A 19,653-nucleotide genomic window follows, 5' to 3' on the forward strand; every position below is an offset into this window, starting at 1 on the left:
GGTAGGTTATATGATGTTTATAATTATTCATGTGATGGTTTGATTTTGGAATGTTGAATTGACAAGTTTTGTGGTATAAATTATGTGAATAAATGATGAGTTTATATATTTAAACTTATGTAAGTTATGATGACTTTGGTACATTAATTTGGTATGTTTTGGTTGTGAAATTGGGTAGTGATTTGGATGGTATTTGAATGGTATGATATATATTCAAAATGGTTGAATTGGTTGCCTATGAATGTATGCAAATAATGCTAAAATGTTGTAGGTTTTGAGTACTTGAGATAGGTGGGAAATGCGGCTTAAACCAAGCCTAATTTCATCCCACACAGTTGAGCACACGGGCGTGTGTCTCGACCGTGTGTCTGTTGTAATTTAGCTATTCAAGTCAGTCTCCAGCACGGCCTAGACACACGGGCGTGTCTGGTGGCCGTGTGATGTACACAGCCTTGGCACATAGGCGTGTGTGGCCATTTCGAAGGGTACACGGGCTAGACACACGAGCGTGTGGTTGGCCCTGTGACCCAAGTCAGTTTCGACCACAGCCAAGGCACATGGATGTGTCTTGTGGCCGTGTGATTAAGTCAGTATGTATGCCCTGTTTTGCCACGGTTTAGACACACGGCCTATTCACACGGGCGAGTGACCTGTGAAACTTTGAAAATTTTGTTAAGTTTCTGAGAAAATTTGTATGTGTTCGTTAGTCTCGACCCCTTTCTAAAACATGTTTAAGGTCTCGTTGACCTATTTAGGACTTTGTAATGTGAGTGATGATGATGCTATGATGATTGAGTAATGAATGCAAGATGATTAGATTTGTTTGGCAACGCCTTTAACCCTAGTCTAGAAACGGATATAGGTTAGGGGTGTTACAAAAAGCTTCAAGATTCAACGATGGTAATGTTTATAATTTTTAACAGTTTTACAAATTAATCCTTGGGTTAGCTAAATTAAGCTCCCAAGATCTTTTAAACATAAAAATTACAAGAAAATGACTTGGATTACCTTGGAAATTGAAGGACTAAAGTTGGACGATTTCAAGCCCTAATTTTTCCGCTTTGAATCGGTGGGGAAGAAGATGGATACAAAAATGATCTTATTTTGCTTTAAAAATTCCTTTTTATACTTGGTTTAGTAATTATTAAACCTTAATTAATTAAGTTAAGCTTTAATTAACTATCTAATTGACAAAATTTAAGAACCAAACTTAATTAAACTTTATAATAACCTCATAAATATTAAATAGTAATATTTACGGACTCACTCATCGAAAATGGGGTTCTGAAAATTTTATTACAATTTAGGATTATTGAGCAACAAATCAATATATTGTAATTGGAGAAAAACTTGGATCAAGCAATGAAAGTTTCCAAAGAGTCTTAGTGTAATCTACTTATGTTATGTAAAAAGATACGGATTTTGAAGAAGATAAAATCAATAAAATCAATTTTATTATGTTTTATAATAAGTGATATATTTCGAGTGAAATTTCAAAGATTCCTTTGTATCACGCTTGATCTTTTACAGCGTATTACAATGATTATTTAAAGACTTTTTCAGAGGAGATTAAAAAAGCGTTTGTTTTGTTTATGTTAAAAACTTATTTGAATGAAAATATTTTTATAAGTTTTTCTTGTTGATTAATTTACAACTAAGCTTTAAATTAGAAAAGTCTTAGTGGGAGAGGGAGAGTGATCTAGATTATGTATGGGAGTGGGGTTTACAACTAGATGAGTGAACTAAACTTAAATCTCATCTTAGTACAAGTTGACTAATAGTAGTGAACAAATTTTTTGTGTCCATCTCTACTTATCCTATTAGTGGCGCCAAAAACTTGTAACGCTCGATTTGTACAAATGTGCACAATCGTTATCAAGTAATAAGTAAGTAAAAGAGTTATCATCTCCACAAAAACTATGTATGTTAATCAATTAATTGTAAAATTAGAGCTAATAATATGGTGATAAAAACACAATATTTCTGAGTGGCGTGACGTAAAAAATAATTACTAAATGTAAAATGATCCCTAATGCAATTTTAATCTAAATGCAAAGTAGGAGATGAAATGTATGAAATGAGTTTGGCAGCAAAAACACAAAATTCAACAATCAATAACATGAATAAGCTAGGATAATTACATCATTCAACTTAATTCATTTTTCTTATGCTTAACAGTGTTTGGAAAATATTCCATGGCAACTCGATCTTTCATTAGCTTGAAACCAAATTAAGTCCTTTCAGAATCTTTTACTTAGTAAAACATACATTTTACTGATCATATTAAGCTAAGGGTTTCTTAGTATTCATGTGAAGTAACAAGGACTGGGTTTGAAACAATTTAATCACATAAACCTAAAAGCCATGCAAGGTAATAGAGCTTGGTCAAGTTATTATGAACCTTTATTTATTCTGGGTCAGACATAAATTAAGTATGCACATTTCAATTATAGTCTCTATTAGCCATCGTCTGGTTAGGATCCATCAGCTAATTCTAATACATCCCTACATCCCTTACTCATTTCCTTCATCTCTCATTTCATAAGCATTCTTTCTCTCATTCTTTCCTCTCTTCATTCCTACGCATAACATCCCATTTTTTCATTATCTTTTTGCCAGCAAAACCTTGAGAAGATCATCTCTTAGCCGACCACCTTGAGGAGCCATTAGCAAAAGAGCAACACAAGGATCGGAGGAGAACATCTTCAATCAGAGTCACGAGATTGCTGATTCGACAGAGTTTATTCTTCTTTTACTTTGTTATTTTAATTTAAGCTAGTTTGCAATGTGCTTTATTATCTTGTCATCAACAATGGTAACTTAATTCTGTTTAGCTATGATGATTGCATTAATTCAATGAAATTTGTTTAAATCATGTTTATCGTGTTTGTGCTTCAGTTGATCATGTTTTAAATTAAACTCAAGTATGTATTTCAATAATACGTGATTGGATGCATTAGAATTAGCTGAGTGATCCTAACCACATAAACACAACAATTGAAATGTGCATGCTTAATTTATGTCTGACCCAAAATAAATTAAGGTTCGTAGTAACTTGACTGAGCTCTATTACCTTGCATGACTTTTAGGTTTATGTAATTAAATTGTTTTAAACTATGGACTAAGATAAAACTTTGATTGAATGGTAAAATTAAAGTTTTATTCATGCAAATATCATGGTTCAAATCCCACCATATATAAATTATTTATGCTAAGCAACAAATATCTATACTATCTAGCATGGAAAATTCAACAAACTTTTAGGTTGATAATATTGTTAATTGAGTTGGTGTTACAATTTAAACACGCCTTTATGTTCTAAATACATAGTTTTCATATGCATACATGTGTGATTGAATTTTCTATTAATAATATTGTTGATTAAGTTGGTGTCACAAATTAACTTAACACCAACTTTGGATTAATGACAATACCATGATAAATAATTGTATTGCATTTAATATGTAATATAATGTATTTACTGTTTAAATTTCGTTCTACTCATTATTTAATTTATTTTAATATCACACATATCTAATATGTTATTATTAATTAGTTTCAAACTTTACATTTTATTATTCATTATATTTTATTTTTAAACTTAGAGTTTCTAGTAATTAATTATGATTTTAAAAAATTTAAAAGTAGATTAAAAATGGTATGAAAAATAACATTTCTCTTTTTTAAAGGATAGCACTAGAGTGGGGCAAAAACTACTTTATCCATTTCGCCTCATTCTTGTACGAGTGTTCAAAAGTTTATTTTCTCATATGTTAGTTATTCTAAAATCATGACTTATTTGAAATAAATATTATTGTCAATATAGTATGACGTAAATTTAAATGTATTGAAACATATTATCCTCCTATACATGAGATGTCAATGTAATGAGTGAGAATTTAAAAATAAAAACCGAAAATAAATAAAATTTCATATTTTATGACGTGTTTCGCTCGCATTATAGAAAATTATTTATTAATAAAAGCTCAAAACAGTAATTACTATATTCTATTTTATTTGAAATAAAATAAAGTTTATTAAATGATAAAAAAGAAACAAAATTTATGATGACAGAATGGCAAAATTATCAGTAGAGCAAGTTGAATCCTTTAGCAGTGTTTATGTATCAACTGTTGTTCAGTAACTTAAAAAATCAGTAAACAGTTTAAAGAAATTGATTCATCGTTAAGGAGGAAAGAGAGGGTTTTGTCTTGAAGCTGGTAAGAAGATACGAAATAAGAGGAGGAGAGATGGGCAGAGGGTAAGGCTTATATGCATGTTGGTGGCCCCTCCGCATAACGACACATTTTCCTGCATCAATCCTCATACCAACAACCTCCTCTTCTGGTCGGGTTTGGATCGAATTTTAATTTTTTTATTTTATTTAATTTTTATATAAATTTTATTTATTCGATTTAATAACTTTATGATAAAGATAGAGTCATGTTGAGTTCAAACTGAGTTTGACTTTTGGGATAATTTTGACATGCATTCAATTTAATTTGTTCTATTCAATAACTTTTTTTATATAGAATTAGGGTTAAGTCTAATTAAGTTCAGATAAAGTTTGAACAAAAATTCACTTTTGTGTTTAGTTTTGGCATGAGTTTAGTTTTATTCATTTCAATAGCCTCCGCTTTAATAGAATTAAGATTTTGTTGAATCAGATTCAGACTTGAATAATTTTTATTTAGTTTTAATGTGGATTTGATTTGATTTAATTCAACGACGTCCTTTTCTATAGAAGTAATAAAGTCAGGTCGAATAAAATTTTAGATCGAGTTCGAATAAAAAAGGTGAATACCTTTTCTTAGTTTTGACGAGGGTTCTATTTAATTCAATTCAATAAGAATCTCTTCCAACAGAAGTACTTTGCTAAGTTTTTATATGGGCTTGGTTTGATTCGATTCAACAACCATTTTTTCCCAATAAAGGTTGGATCAAGTCGAATTGAGTTCAGATCATATTTGAACAAAAATATTTTCTTTATCTAGTTTAGGCATGGCTTTGCTTTGAGTTGATTCAACAACCTCCTCTCAATAAAGGTAGGGTTAAGTTGAACAAGATTCGAGTTTAACTAAACAAAAATTTCTTTTGTTTAGTTTTGATATTTAATTGGTTTGATTTGATTCTAAAGTATATTTGTATTATTTAAAACATATTAAAATTTTAATAATTTATTTTAATTTTATTATTGATAAATTTGTAATTATATTTAAATAAAATATATTTTATTATTTAAGTATTGTAACTAAATATGAATTTAATTAATAACTATTACAAGGTATAAAAGCTTCATAAATACGGTTAGAAGAATTACAAGTGTCCTTTGAATAGATTTAAAAATCTAAAATTAAATAAATGAGATATCCGTCATTATTCTAACTCCTCTTGTAAAATCCGATCTTCTTTAAGTTTCGAAAAGTTATATTTCTTTTTGAAAAAATGTGTATATATATTTCTTAAAGTAAGAAGCAAATGGGATTTTTTTTTTGTTTGTACCAAAACCGAAAGGGGAATTTTATATTCTACAAGTACAACAAAAAGGATTGAGAAATGAGATAAATTATCATAAGAATACACCAGAGGAAAGAGAGAGAGGGGTTAGCATAAGGGATAAACGTGTATGTATTTGTTTTTGTCTATACATACATACGTACATGCATACATGCATATATGTGACATGAAATACTTCAAGTTTGCAAGTGTAAGTCATATATTTTATAAGAAAAAAAAATCAACAACAATTTGAAGAAGAAATTATGAGGAGTCTATAATTTAGATTGTTTTCTTTCTCTTCAACTCCGGATTGTTGCTGTCTCCTTAGATACTTCCTTCTTGGTATTTTGTGGGCTTTTTATCTCTAGTTTTCATTATTATTTTTTCCTTTTCTCTGGTTTTTGTCTTCTTGTTTCTTATTTTATTGATTCCTTGCAAGATTTTCGAAAGAGAGCTGAAGGGGATGCAAACCATCCCCCCCACCCCCCTTCCTATGGCACAAACCCTTTATTTTCTTTCAATTATGAGGTAATTTGATTGATTTTTTGAATTCTAGGTTTGGTGGTTTCTAAGAAGAAGTTTGCACATAGTTTTGGGCTGAGAAACAAGATAAGATAGCAAGGAAGCAAGCAAAGAGTTAAAAAGGTTATATATAATCATTGAGAATGGCCACCGCTTCATCGTCGGCAACTTTCTTCGGAAACAGCGCAGAAAATGAAAACCCGATGATAAAACAACAATCATCCGCCGCACCCACTTCCTCAACTGCTCCAACCACTGCACCTCACTCTAAGAAAAAGAGAAATCAACCTGGAACTCCAAGCAAGTATCTCTTTACATACATCTCTTTATGTTTTTTCTTTCTAGGCTTTTACCACATCTATCCTATGAGTAAAGCCAATAAAGAAACAAGTTTTTTTTTTTTTAAATTCAAAAACTAAAGATAATCCAATGAACCCTAATCCAAAAGTTGGTCAGCTTTCATCATAATTTATTCTGGGTTTTTTTCTAAATTTATCGTCTTTTCCCCCAAATTTTCTTGGGTTCTTTTTTGGTTTTGTCATTTATGAAACCAAGCAGATCCAGATGTGGAAGTGATAGCACTATCTCCCAAGTCTTTAATGGCAACCAACAGATTCATCTGTGAGGTATGCAACAAAGGGTTTCAGAGGGAGCAGAATTTACAGCTCCATAGAAGAGGACACAATCTGCCATGGAAGCTAAAGCAGAAGAGCACAAAAGAAGTGAAGAAGAAGGTTTATCTTTGCCCTGAACCCACATGCGTCCACCATGAACCCTCGAGGGCACTTGGGGACCTTACGGGCATCAAAAAGCATTACTCGAGAAAACATGGGGAGAAGAAATGGAAGTGTGAGAAGTGTTCCAAGAGGTATGCCGTGCAATCTGATTGGAAAGCTCATTCTAAGACTTGCGGCACTAGGGAGTACAGATGTGACTGTGGCACTCTCTTCTCAAGGTAATTTTTTATCCTTCCCTTAATCATTAATATAAACTTTTCTTTCTCTGAGGTTATCAAAGTTGACAAACCAAGTTACCATGAGAGCAAAATATTTGTTTGAGAAAGATTTGGGGACTGGGAGTTGGGCAGTGATAAAAGCCTGTTCTTTTGTTTCACCTTTTTGGATTACTTATCTAAAGATTAGCTCTCTCTCGCTCTCTCTCTCTCCTTCTTCTAGTTCTTCACTTTAAACTCTTTAAAAAAAAAAAAACTGGTTGCACGTGAACAATAATCTGCGAAACTGCCATGGCTGATAAGGATTCTTGGCAACCAAACAAAAATTAGTAAAAATTTTATTTCTTCATTTCTCCCTTGGTAACATCGCCTTTCATCTTTTTCATATTCACGTGTTGTTAATTCATACGCTGTCATGAAGTATATTGTTACTGGATTTGTTCTCATGTGATGAGTGTTACACATATATATTTATTTATATGTATGTATATATTTATGTTTTACTGCCATTGTTTAAACGTTAGGGTTCTTGCCTGTGTGGGGCAATTCTCATTTCTGTCACTCTCTTGTTGAGCAATTTGAGGAAATTCTTGATTCTTTCATGCAGCAATTATATATCTGGAGAACAAGAGGGAAAAAATATTTAATTTGTGCTTTTTACCAGTCAGTTTATTCAAATGATCTTATTGGTGAAAATATTGGGCTAAGCCTGAAACTGTTTTTGTCATTTGTTAATGGCTTTCATAGTTATGGAAAAATATTCCTTCCATGAATAATAGACAACTTTTTCAGGGTTTTCTTTCTTCTTTTTAATATGTTTTTCATTTACTGCGGGATTTCATCAATTGGGAAATGATTCCCTCAATTCATTTAAGAAGCACCTTCTTCTCAAAATGGTAAAAACGATTAAAAAGAAATGGCTGGATTTTTCAACCTTGGTTTTCATTAATGGAAGTTTATTAACAACTTTTCTTCTCATATATATAACATATATATATATATTTGTTCAATTTCCCTCTCATTTATATATGACATCTTTGTTGCAGACGTGATAGTTTCATCACCCATCGGGCCTTTTGCGATGCATTGGCTCAAGAAACTGCAAGGCACCCCACCAATAACTTAACCCCAATCGGAAGCCATCATCTATTTGGAGGTAATCATCATCAAATGAGCTTAGGATTATCCCAGAATCAACCATTATCGAGCAACATGTTGCGGTTGGGAAGCGGCACTGGAGTCGCAAAGTTCGAGCACCTCAACAGTACCGCGTCCAATCCTTCTTCATTGCAGAACATGCCGGCGTTCTTCATGGGGGATGCGGCGAACCAAGGTTTTCTCCCAGAACATCAATCTCATCATGGAAATGGACCATACATAAACAAACCCTTACATGGTCTTATGCAACTTCCGGACCTTCAAGGCAATACTAACAGTACGGCGCCCAATTCCGCCAATCTTTTCAATTTAGGCTTCTTTCCCAGCAACAGTGGTGCGAGCAGCATAAGTACCGGCGAAAACGGCGGAGCTTCGAATTCCGGATTTTTAAGCGGTAATCAGTTTAACATGGGTGATGTGCAGGTTGGTTCGGGGATGGCCTCTCTTTATAGCAGTAGTTCAATGCAACATGAGAACATTTCTCCAAACATGTCGGCAACTGCATTGCTTCAAAAAGCTGCTCAAATGGGTTCAACTACAAGCAACAACACTTGCTCATTGCTACGGGGATTGGGGAGTTCTTCGTCTAGTGGGATCAAATCCGACAGACAAGTTTTTTCCCCTAACAATTTCGAGAGTGGTGGCAGTCTAAGATCACAGATGGAGAATGATAGCAATCTTCAAGGACTAATGAACTCTCTTGCAAATGGCAACTCCTCCATTTTCGGACAAGATCATAGCAACTTCGGAGGGTTCACCGGAAATGGGATGACAGTGGAACATCATAGCAATAACGCCAACTTTTCCAACGTTGATGAAGCTAAGTTACATCAAAAACTTGGGGTAAGAATCGGGGAGACTGATAAATTAACATTGGATTTTCTTGGAGTGGGGGAAATGGTAGGCAATATGGGTGGAAATGGTCAACATGGGATCAATATCGGGTCTTTGAACCCCGATGTGAAGTCATCGGCTCAAGCAACCTCACAACAATTTGGCTGCCCAAAACTTGTCTAAAAGCCAAGCAAAGCTTTTGTAGGATTAATATGTAGGGGGGAAACTCTTTTTTGGTTTTTTAAATTTACAGTTATGGATTAGGGTTTTCATTCCAAAAAGTGTTTTAAAGGTATCCTTAGCTAAACTCAATTATAAGGTATTTTCCCTTTTTTTATATACAAGGTGTTTTTCTTAATTTTGCTTACTCTTCTTGTTGATTTTTGCCTTAAAACAAAGATGGTAAGAATTTATTATGCCCAATGTGATTCAATGTTTAGGGCATTTCATAGAGGAGAATATTAAAAAAAAAAATTTCCTAAGGCATAAACATAAATTTAACTTTTTAATATTTTGGAATCACTTTTGATTTCAGCTTTTAAGTTTTAGTTATATTATTTTTTAGATGAAAAAATTTGATTAAACCGTTAAAAATTTTAACAATATTGATATGGCAACTCATGTGGCAAAAAATATATACTTGATAAAAATATTAAAATGCTTTGGAAATTTTCAAAGAAATTCATAAAAAAAATAAAAATAACCGTCTTAACTACACATAGATTGTCACATTAGTGCGATTAAAATTTCAACATTTCAATTAGTTTTGACTTTAAAAAATAATCTGATTAGAATTTAAAATTTCTAAGGCCAAAGTGATCCCAAAATAAAATTTAGAGCCAAAGCAACAAAATAGATAAAATTTAAGGGCTAAATTTATAATTATTTTAATCTTGAAAAAGTCTTAAAAATTAGAGTGAAAATGGGGTTTTAAAATTTTTTATTAAAGATATAAAAGATTAAAGAATAATTTTGAAAATATAAAAGGTTGCTGTACATATTTGTTATAAAGGAAAAACATATACTAATATTTTTAATATGTAATGAATAGGAAGCGACGAAAGTAGTATAGGTTGATATCTTCACTTGAAAGCAAGAAAACCAAGATTTTTAGGAGAATTTCGTGATCAACTGCTGGGTCAGGGCGTTAAAATAAAACCTAAATATGTTGGATTATTTTTGGGACATTTATGATGATAAATTAATTAATTTTTTTTAAAAAAATTATTGTAATTTAAATGTGAAGTAAATAGATTTGGTGTCTCTTTCCAAAACAAAAAGTTACTTGAAAATTTCCTTTTTGTCTTTGAAGAAGTTAGATATTTTAACATTTACTACAAACTAAAGTTTTTGTTGGTAAATATACATACCGAAAATACAAAATCGAAACAAAAGCTGAGCCCTTTGGTAGAAATAAAATGGTAAAAAGTAAAGAATAGGTCAACACATGACATCAAGAATCTTAACATGCTTACTACATTCCAACAGAGTGGACAAGTGAATGATTATTTTATTTTTTTTGCATTAAAATTTTGATATCATACAGAATTTATTTGGCCACCTAATACCTAACCCCAATACTAGTTAATAAACAATATTCATTTGCTCATGTTGACATTCTCCACACATTTTTGCCTAAAATTGCATTACGTTGACTTCAATACCTGTGTCACAAGTCACATTCAAAAAATATAACAATATTATTCTCTAGTTTTGAAATTACCTAAACTACTAAGTTAATATCTTCTTTTGTTTTTATTTTTAACAAATTTCGTTTATTATTATCATCCTGAGCTTAAATTATTAAAATATAAATCAAATGTTGGGGTCAGAAATTTCTGAAATTCAGGCAGGAACAAGAAAAGCATCAGGAATTGTTCGTTATTGTAATAATAATTGGGAAAGTGTCGGATAATGTGGCACTTTTGTCGTAATACTTGTCTCTTTTTTCACTTTATGGAATCAATTAGTCCGTGACTGCCAATCTGTTTCACTGTCCTTATTTGGAAAAATACTTGAACCCCTCTTCCTCTTTTACATTTTTTTTTCCATACGAAAAACAGAGTAGACCTTTTCATTATTATTCTGGACACAATATTTATTATTTTTCCACTTAGAATTTCTTTTGTGAAATTTTCATGTCATCATGATATCAAATTCTAATATCACATGGAATTTATATAAATTATTTATTAATTATAACTTTTCCACTTAAGATTTTCCTTAGTAATTTTAACAGAAAATAGTTAAATAATGTAATTTTTTTTTTACAAATTTTTTATTTTTGATACTTTATAAAAATTAAATGACTCACCGTAAAGTTTATCCTAAACAAAATATATATCTTTAACAATATTTCATTTTGTGACCTAATTAATTCTCTCTTAAATTATTTTTGATTTAAATTTTACCATGCGCGGTCTAATCCCCATTTATTACAATCTAAACTTGGATATACTTTAGTCTTTAGTCCAAGTAATTTGTATTGAGTTTATTCTGGCTATGTATTATTTATGATTTATGTTTGTGTTTGTAATTTTACTCGGAAACTCTTTAAAAAAAAGATATAATATACTTTATTAATTTTCAGGCATTCATTTTCTTATTTTTTATTGTACAATTTGTATATCTTGATTTTTATAATTAAATTTTAATAAAAATAATTTATTGTGAAATATTATAATTTTACCTGAAATCAAAGAATCAATAAATTGAAATTTTGAAATATAACATCTGCAATTTTTTTATTTTTTTTTTGTTTATCTGAAACACGGTTATGAAGTATAATTGAAGTTGAAGAGTGAGAGATTTGAGAGGTAGAGGGGACGTTGTCATAAATTTTTTATGTATGTAATCCACCACTTGAACGAGTAGGATAGAGCAAGGATTGGAGGCATGTACAAAATCCGCAATTTGTGCTAGTTGTTGACATTTTTTATTATTATTTAAATTTATAATTATTTCATTACAATGCACGAGTGTGGATTTGGATTAAAAAAATAATATATTTGGCTCCTTAGAAAAAGAATATTCTAAAGTAAAAATTTAGTGATGGTAAAAAATTTCAAAACCTTAAACAAGTATATTATAATGAAAAAAGATTGTGAGTCATAAATTTGTGACTGGTTGAATAGCCTAACCATGCCACTAAGACAACAAAACATTCCAAATCCATTAGCATGTGATTTGATTTGTTGTTTATGTAGCTTCAAATTTTATATTAATTCAATTTTAAATTTCAAATAATTGAAATTGATAACCTTACTATAATAATAAAATAAAATAAAATAAAATAAAAAAGGAAACAAGAGAAAGTTATCTATGAAAAAAGATGGTTGCTTGATTAACAGTTGAAGAGAAAAAAAAGGAAGCAGGTTTTGGTACAAATCTATAAGAGAGAGGTTGATATCATTAGCTGCATTTTTGTTGATTTTGATTAGCTTTCCAAAACTCAACTCCCCTTTTCTCCATGGACTTGTACTTGACCCACCTTGCCATCCATCAATATCTACCAAAATAAATAAAATTATGTCAATGTTGATCATTATTATCATTTACTTCCAATAATCCACCAATTTCATATCATCCTTCTTCTTATTATTAGAGGAATCTGAAACAGATGATGTGTATGCAGCAGATGGGAATATTTATGACATGTATGCATGCTTTGCCATTTTCTCTCATAACATACAAAGTTTCTTTTTTCTTTGCTTACATCTCATCTAAAACAAGACAATATTGTTGGAAAATGAAACAACTATCTCTGCTAATATTATGTTCAATTCATAAAATATATATGGTGTAAAATTCCAGTCAAGATTTCATTTTCAAATTTATACGTATGGACATTGAGGTGAAAGATGATAAAAAGGTATAGTGATTTTTACTTTTACACCAACTTTTTCTGCACAGTAAAAAACCTAGTACGTAACTGTAAAAAATGTCACCTCTTCATCGGCTGATGCTTCAAATATGCTAGAGTAAAAGAATAAAACTTAATTTTTTTAGGTTACATTAGGCCTCATGGTCCTCTACTTTTTAAACATTTACAATTTAGTTCTTATATTTTTATTTCAACAAATTTAGTCTTTCTATTTTTTCAAATTTAAAAATACAAGTTGACACAATTAAAATTCTTTTGTTAAATTTAAGTTTATTATAATATCATTTTTTGTTACATAGCTATTTTTATTTTAAAATATTCCATCAATAAATTTAACAATACTAATAATTAGACTTACATTTTGAAATTTTAAAAAATAATAAATAAATAAAAAGTCAAAAAGTTAAATTTCAAATATGAACGTTTTAATCTCTACTTTTAGGTTAAAATCCAAAAAGCTATGAAAATTACTAATTAGTGTCTAGAACGTGGTGACACTATTTAAGGTTATAAATAAATTCAGGAAAAATAATATGTTAATAAATAATTTTTATTTTATTTGATGCATAAAGGCATCAGTTAAGCAGACTATGATTATAAGAAAATTGAAAATTAGCATGATATAAAAATATTTAAAATAGGGAAGAAATAAGATAAATAAAAAAGAGAATGCAGAATGAAGAAGGAATTGGCATGTTTTTTGGGTGCAAATTTGAAAGGAAATAAAAATTATGGTAGAGGAATGAAAAAAAAAAAAGAGGAGTGATGATTGATGCATGGCCAAAAAAGAAAGGATAGATATTTGTTGAGGGAATCTAGATTGCTGAGAGCAACACTCGTGACACTGTCAGCCCTTCAATTTATGTTTAAAGAATAAAGAATAAAAATAAAAAATAAAAATAAAAACTAAGAGACAAGAAAAGAAACAAAACCATATGTACTACAACTCATGACTGTCCCATGCAAGACAATATGTCAGAGAATGCAAAGAAACACACACCTAATTTAAATTAAGAGAAATATTATTTACCCTTGAAATCTTTAAAGTAAAAAACTTTTTTAATCATATTTTACATACCTTTGTACTTTCTTCATATCTTTTCTCTTTTTACTCTTTTTGGGATTTCCTTCGTCACTGGAAATTCCCACGTTCTCCGAAAGATTGCTGGCTTGTCGGCGCCGTTATGTTACTATTTCTCTCTGAACTCAGCCTGCTTATCCCAATTCCTTGTCGTTGTTGTGCCGCTCCTCCGCTCATGTTTCTAACTATATGCCCAACCCCAAGGAAGTCCCGAGTCAATCTATCCGACCCGCCTCCGCTAACATTCATACTTTGCGGCGGTGGCGGCGGTGGTTGTTCTTGTCCCATGCTACTTCTATTTGTGTAAGGGCTTTCTTGACCATGTACAGCGTCATAGCCGCTTCCGAAAATGGGGGAATTTCCACTGGCAATGGAGTTCATTAGTTCATGTAGATTGCTGCCAGCCGTATCTCCGAAAATGGCGCCGAAGTTGGAGGTTTTGGTTCCGGTTGAAGAAGAGTTTGCAAAGGTTCTTAGAAGGGAATCGTCGTTGGTGTTTTTGTTTCTTGAAGTAGAGCCCATTTGAGCAGCCTTTTGAAGCAATGCGGTGGCTGACATTTGGGGCACCATGTTATTGTTTTGAACCGATGAGCTAAAGAGAGAAGGGATGTTGGAAGTCATTTGATCACTCATTAAGTTGTTGGAGAAGAGGTTGGAGGCGTTGTTGGTTCCACCATTGCCGCCGTTTTCATTGTTGAAATTATCAGAAATGAGCAAACCCGAAGATGTTAAATTATAATCGCCAGCACCGCCATTGTTGCCGCTGTTGGAAAGGAAGCTAAGGTTGAAGAGATTGGCAGCCGAAGAAGCGTTGCTTGCGGCGTTGTTGTTGTTGTTGTTGTTGTTGTCGGGAGGAAACTGCATTAATCCTTGGAACGGTTTGCTGTTTCCCAACAACCCATGCTGGGATTGATGTTCTTGGTTGAAAATCTGATTAGATTCTTCCATGACGAAACCCATGGCCTGTTGTTGAGGGCGAAACGATGATGATGAAGAAGAACCCATTGATGGAGGAAGAAGATGATCAAATTGGGAACTCCTTGAAGGCCCACCACCACCAAGTTTGAGGATGTCAGCTGCAGTTTGATTATTATTCGGGTCTTGAATGGATGAAATTTGGGTTCCAACTTGAGATAACCCTAAGCCCATATAATTGCTAGTTCCGTACAAATGGGTGCCAATGGAGTTTAAAGGAGGAGGGTGCCTTGCAGTTTCTTGAGCCAGTGCATCACAAAATGCTCTGTGAGTGATAAAGCTGTCACGTCTGCCAACAGTAACAAGCATTCCTTTAGATAAGCTTCAGACACGCAGTAGAATAACAAGAATTTGAACACATGACTGATCTTGTCTGCCATGTTTTTAACATCAAATTATTGGGTTTTTGAATGTTTTTCCAATCAATTAATTTATGGCTACTAGCTATCTAAAGAACACGAGATAAGAAATTGAAATTGAATGAATAATAACGAAATTAAATGATTTCATTATCTTAATTAATTGATTAATCAAATTCTACCCTCATTTTTACATTTCACATATAAAAAAAATTTTGGCTCAAATTTTGAAAATAGTAAATTTAGCGTGAAATTAATAAGTGAAAAATTGGAATTAATATCTACAACTACAAGCCCATTTCCTTAAAAAAAAATTAAAAAGGGGGTTTAGCTAACAAGGTTCTAAGAAGAAAGGTTATTAGAAAAGAAAATTGAAGGAACCCTAAAGCAACAAGAGAAATATATATATTAGTGAAAAGAGAGAGTAGAAGCTAGGAAATTAAACTAAAATTATCCTAAAAGACAGACAAATAATTGAAGAGAAGAGAAATAGGTCAAAAGAAATAATCAAATTGACTTAATAAACAGCCATTTCAAGAACTGGGTGCTCAATAAATGCGACTAGAGAATGTATTCAAGCAAGTGAAAAGTGATGAATCAACAACCCCAATTCGGGATTTTTAGTTGTTCAATTAATGCAGAAGTCATGGGAATATATCTAATTTTTCCAGTTATGAATATCGTTTTCTAAAACAAGAAGCTGAAAAAGCTTTCGGGTTTTCATTTCTCTCTTCTTCTTTTTTTTTTTTTTTTTTGAATTCCCAAATCAATCAACTCTGGAACTATCCCTCCCATGCGCAAAATTCCCACTTAAAAAGAAAACGAGATATTAGACTAGTTATTTGACTGTTTCGGCTAAATCGGCACCGGAATCAGGATAAACACGACCCGGTTTAAAAACCCGGATTGGGAGGGTAATGACGTTATCATGAAAATAGATACCTGCAAAAGCACAGACCTGAACATGTCTAGCCAACCCACAAGAGAACAAATGTAGTAACAACAACACAGCGAACTATACATGGCAAAGCATCACGTGAATAGGAAATAAAGTTTAAAAATAAAAAATAAAAGAAAGAAAGAGAGAGAGGGGGGCGGTTCCAAGTACAAACAAAAGATGAACTGTTTCATTTTCTTTTTTCAATTTTGGAGGTGGGTTTAAATTTGTTGTTGGATGGATTGAAACCTAGCGAACTTGTATTACCGATGGCTTTTCCTACAGATTATTCACGTGGAACCATGTTTGTTTTCTGCTCTACTCACCATTTTTGACGACTTAGTTAGAACTCGAATAAAAGAGAAAAGGGGGAAGCAGATGAAGATGAAGAAGGTGAATAAAAGTGAAAGTGGGTTGTGGAAAGTACCTTGAGAAGAGGGTGCCACAGTCACATCTGTACTCTCTGGTGCCACAGGTCTTAGAATGAGCTTTCCAATCAGATTGCACGGCGTACCTCTTGGAACACTTCTCGCACTTCCATTTCTTCTCACCATGTTTTCTCGAGTAATGCTTTTTGATGCCCGTAAGGTCCCCAAGTGCCCTCGACGGGTCATGGTGGACGCATGTGGGCTCCGGGCATAGATACACCTTCTTCTTCACTTCTTTTGTTGTTTTCTGCTTTAGCTTCCATGGCAAGTTGTGTCCCCTTCTATGAAGCTGTAAATTTTGCTCCCTTTGGAACCCTTTGTTGCATACCTCGCATATGAACCTGTTTGTAGCCATTAATGTCTTGGGAGATAGTGCTATCACTTCTGCATCTGGATCTGTTTCCATCATTTAAACAGAAAACAAAAAACACCATTAATCCCCCTTGTCATTTCCACTAAAATAACCTTCAGAATTTAGGGTTTCTTCTTGCTGGAATAAGATTAAGATCAATTCTCATTACTTGAGATTTCTCACATACATACAAATACATATATGTAGTAAAAATAAGATGAAAAAAAATTGGATACTTGCTTGGAGTTCCAGGTTGGTTTCTCTTTTTCTTGGGAGGCGGCGATGGATCAACTGGGCCAGTTGATGAAGTTGGCGTATGATGTTGTTGTAGTTGTTGTTTCGTCTGGCTTTGATTCTCTTCTCTAATTCCAAAGAAAGGCCCTGATGAAGAAGATGCAGTCGCCATCTTTAACCAAAACCTCACCTTCTTCCTCTTAATTTTATTCTTAATTTCACTTGGTTTTCTACAAATACTCAGAAATAATATCTACTCAAAAAACCCATTAATCTAACGGCAACAACACCACACTGAAATCTCATCTGCACAAGCTAAGAAAGGGGGGTTGGGGTGGATTGTGGAAGGGTTTTTGAAATAAAAGAAAGTAGAAGAAGAGAGAAAAGAAAGAAAATCCAACCTATGGACATTTTGGTGCTTTTAAATGCCAAATTGTGAACAAACTGAATTGTTTTTTCCTCTCTTTATTCGGTGTCATGCATATATATCATCATCATCTCAACCAGATTAATTTCTTTATTATTATTATTATTATTATTATTTATCTGATTGGCTAATTTTACTTTTTAAAAATAAAAAAAAATGAAATGAAAAATGTTTAAGAGAGATGAAGAAGAAGGAGGAGGTCGGTGGACCCAATCCATTAGACGCAAAACGACATAGGATGATGCGTAAGAGCAGCATGAAGAGAACAGCTCCCCCTTTCCTTCCGTCTCGTTTATTTTCGTACTCTCACTTGCAGACAAAGTTGCTACCCTCACCCCCACTGTAAATATATTTTACTTAATCATTTCAAATTACCATTATAATTCAAATGTCTTTCTGCAATTCCAAATATTAAATAAAATTTATATCTAACTGCAATCTCTTTGCTTAGCTTCAAGTTTTTCATATATAACCCTAGCATTTTATTGCGACAATTAAATTTGTGGTAGAATTTAGCAATCACCCTCACCTTATTTTTTAAAATTATTTTTATTCTTTTTCGTCTCATAAAATGTTTTTTTATTATATAAATAATATTTTATTTAAACCTCACTAATTAATAATAATATATTTTTTTAATTTGAAATTTAAAAATATTCAAATCTGATGTAAAATTTTAACAGAAAAGGTTAATTGTAGTGAAATGCAGAACTCCAGGTGAAAAACTAGGCACAAAATCACACGAGCAATAGATTCTAACTTTCTAGGTGAAACTAAGCTCTTGGGACTGATTATTATTATTATTATTTAAAAGTAATTGTACTTTGTAGGTTCTTTCTTTTTTAAATGCCAAAGGATGAAGAAGGCTTTCCAGTTTCTCCCATTGATTCAGCTTAACTCCGGTTTTGGTTCCAATTTGGTGTGATAAAAGATGGACCAGGATGTCACATCATGAAATGAAAATGGCTATTTTCGTCATTCTCTTAAAATTTATATAAATAAATTAAGGAAAGACCTAACCCAATCACTGCAGATAAACATATTTTATCAAAATTCTAGTGTATGAGAATTTATCAAAAAATTTAAATAAAATTATATGTTTAGTAAATGGAAATATTTAGTATATTACTAGTGGTGGGGAGATGAGAAGTGTATATATAGTATACTAATTTTTTTTAATAATAATATATAAAATAAATGAGATATGTGATAAATTTATAACTTTATTTTTAGAGTTAAAAAAAAGTATATTGTCAATATACTAAATACTCACATAATTAATAAATATAAAATTAAAGGTTATTTTTACACTTAAAATTAATAATTAATATATTCATTAACAATTTACACAAAATTTCGTTAAAAAAAAGTAATTATATTCAACTATGTTTAGGTTCTGTCTAGATTTATTTTAGCTTAAATTTCGTTATATATGGGTTCCGAACTACTCTAATTTAAGTTATACTCAATTTATATTTTATAATAATTAATTTTATTTATAATTAGTTAAATTTATTGTTTTTATAATTGCTAATAGAGAAATTTGTACTTGTGCTTTTCTGATAAAAATCATCATTTTAATACATTGTTTATTCTAAAAGAATCTTTGGTACATGGACAAGTTCTAAATATAAATACAATTGTCAAAAAGAAAACATCAGATAATTAAAAAGAGTTGAGATGCAGAATTAATGTGGTCAAGAAGATGATATAATAAAGTGAAGGGGTGATTTGAAAGTCTTGAATAAGACAGTTTTTTTTTTTTAATTTCACACCAATTAAAAAGAAAATATACATACCTCTTTATTAATTTATTTATAAAATATTTAATTAAATAAACCTTTTAACTTGATTCATTAAATTATTTTTTTAACTTTTTTGTAGCATTGTTGATTAAGGTGGATGTCTTATGTCTTTGAGCACTCAAATTTAAATTTTACTATGCGTAATTGTGATACGTGAATCTCTAATTTCGGATTTTGTGTTGTACTGATTTAATTCTAAATTATTGT

The 19,653-nt window shown here is 31.5% G+C and overlaps 2 protein-coding genes across 3 annotated transcripts; one reads left to right on the forward strand and one right to left on the reverse strand.

Annotated features, from left to right (window-relative positions):
- The first annotated feature begins 5,488 nt into the window (after nucleotides 1-5,488).
- LOC107918110 (protein indeterminate-domain 4, chloroplastic) lies at nucleotides 5,489-9,323 on the forward strand. Of its 2 annotated transcripts, none has more exons than XM_041083093.1 (4): nucleotides 5,489-5,707; nucleotides 6,056-6,321; nucleotides 6,580-6,976; nucleotides 8,020-9,323. In XM_041083093.1, the coding sequence occupies exons 2-4, from the start codon at nucleotides 6,165-6,167 to the stop codon at nucleotides 9,146-9,148; spliced, it is 1,683 nt and encodes a 560-aa protein (XP_040939027.1). In that variant the 5' UTR covers nucleotides 5,489-5,707; nucleotides 6,056-6,164; the 3' UTR covers nucleotides 9,149-9,323. The 2 variants fall into 2 exon arrangements, with proteins under 2 accessions (XP_040939027.1, XP_016703114.2); XM_016847625.2 differs by having other exon boundaries at nucleotides 5,564-5,841.
- Nucleotides 9,324-12,285: 2,962 nt separating this feature from the next.
- Nucleotides 12,286-17,894, reverse strand: LOC107918109 (protein indeterminate-domain 5, chloroplastic). The gene is made up of 4 exons (XM_016847624.2): nucleotides 17,221-17,894; nucleotides 16,628-17,024; nucleotides 13,927-15,193; nucleotides 12,286-12,473 (listed from the first exon to the last, which is right to left on the reverse strand). The coding sequence occupies exons 1-3, from the start codon at nucleotides 17,384-17,386 to the stop codon at nucleotides 13,981-13,983; spliced, it is 1,776 nt and encodes a 591-aa protein (XP_016703113.1). The 5' UTR covers nucleotides 17,387-17,894; the 3' UTR covers nucleotides 12,286-12,473; nucleotides 13,927-13,980.
- Nucleotides 17,895-19,653: the final 1,759 nt, after the last annotated feature.

This window comes from Gossypium hirsutum, chromosome A12 (genome assembly GCF_007990345.1).
Source record: "Gossypium hirsutum isolate 1008001.06 chromosome A12, Gossypium_hirsutum_v2.1, whole genome shotgun sequence".
NCBI lineage: Eukaryota > Viridiplantae > Streptophyta > Magnoliopsida > Malvales > Malvaceae > Gossypium > Gossypium hirsutum.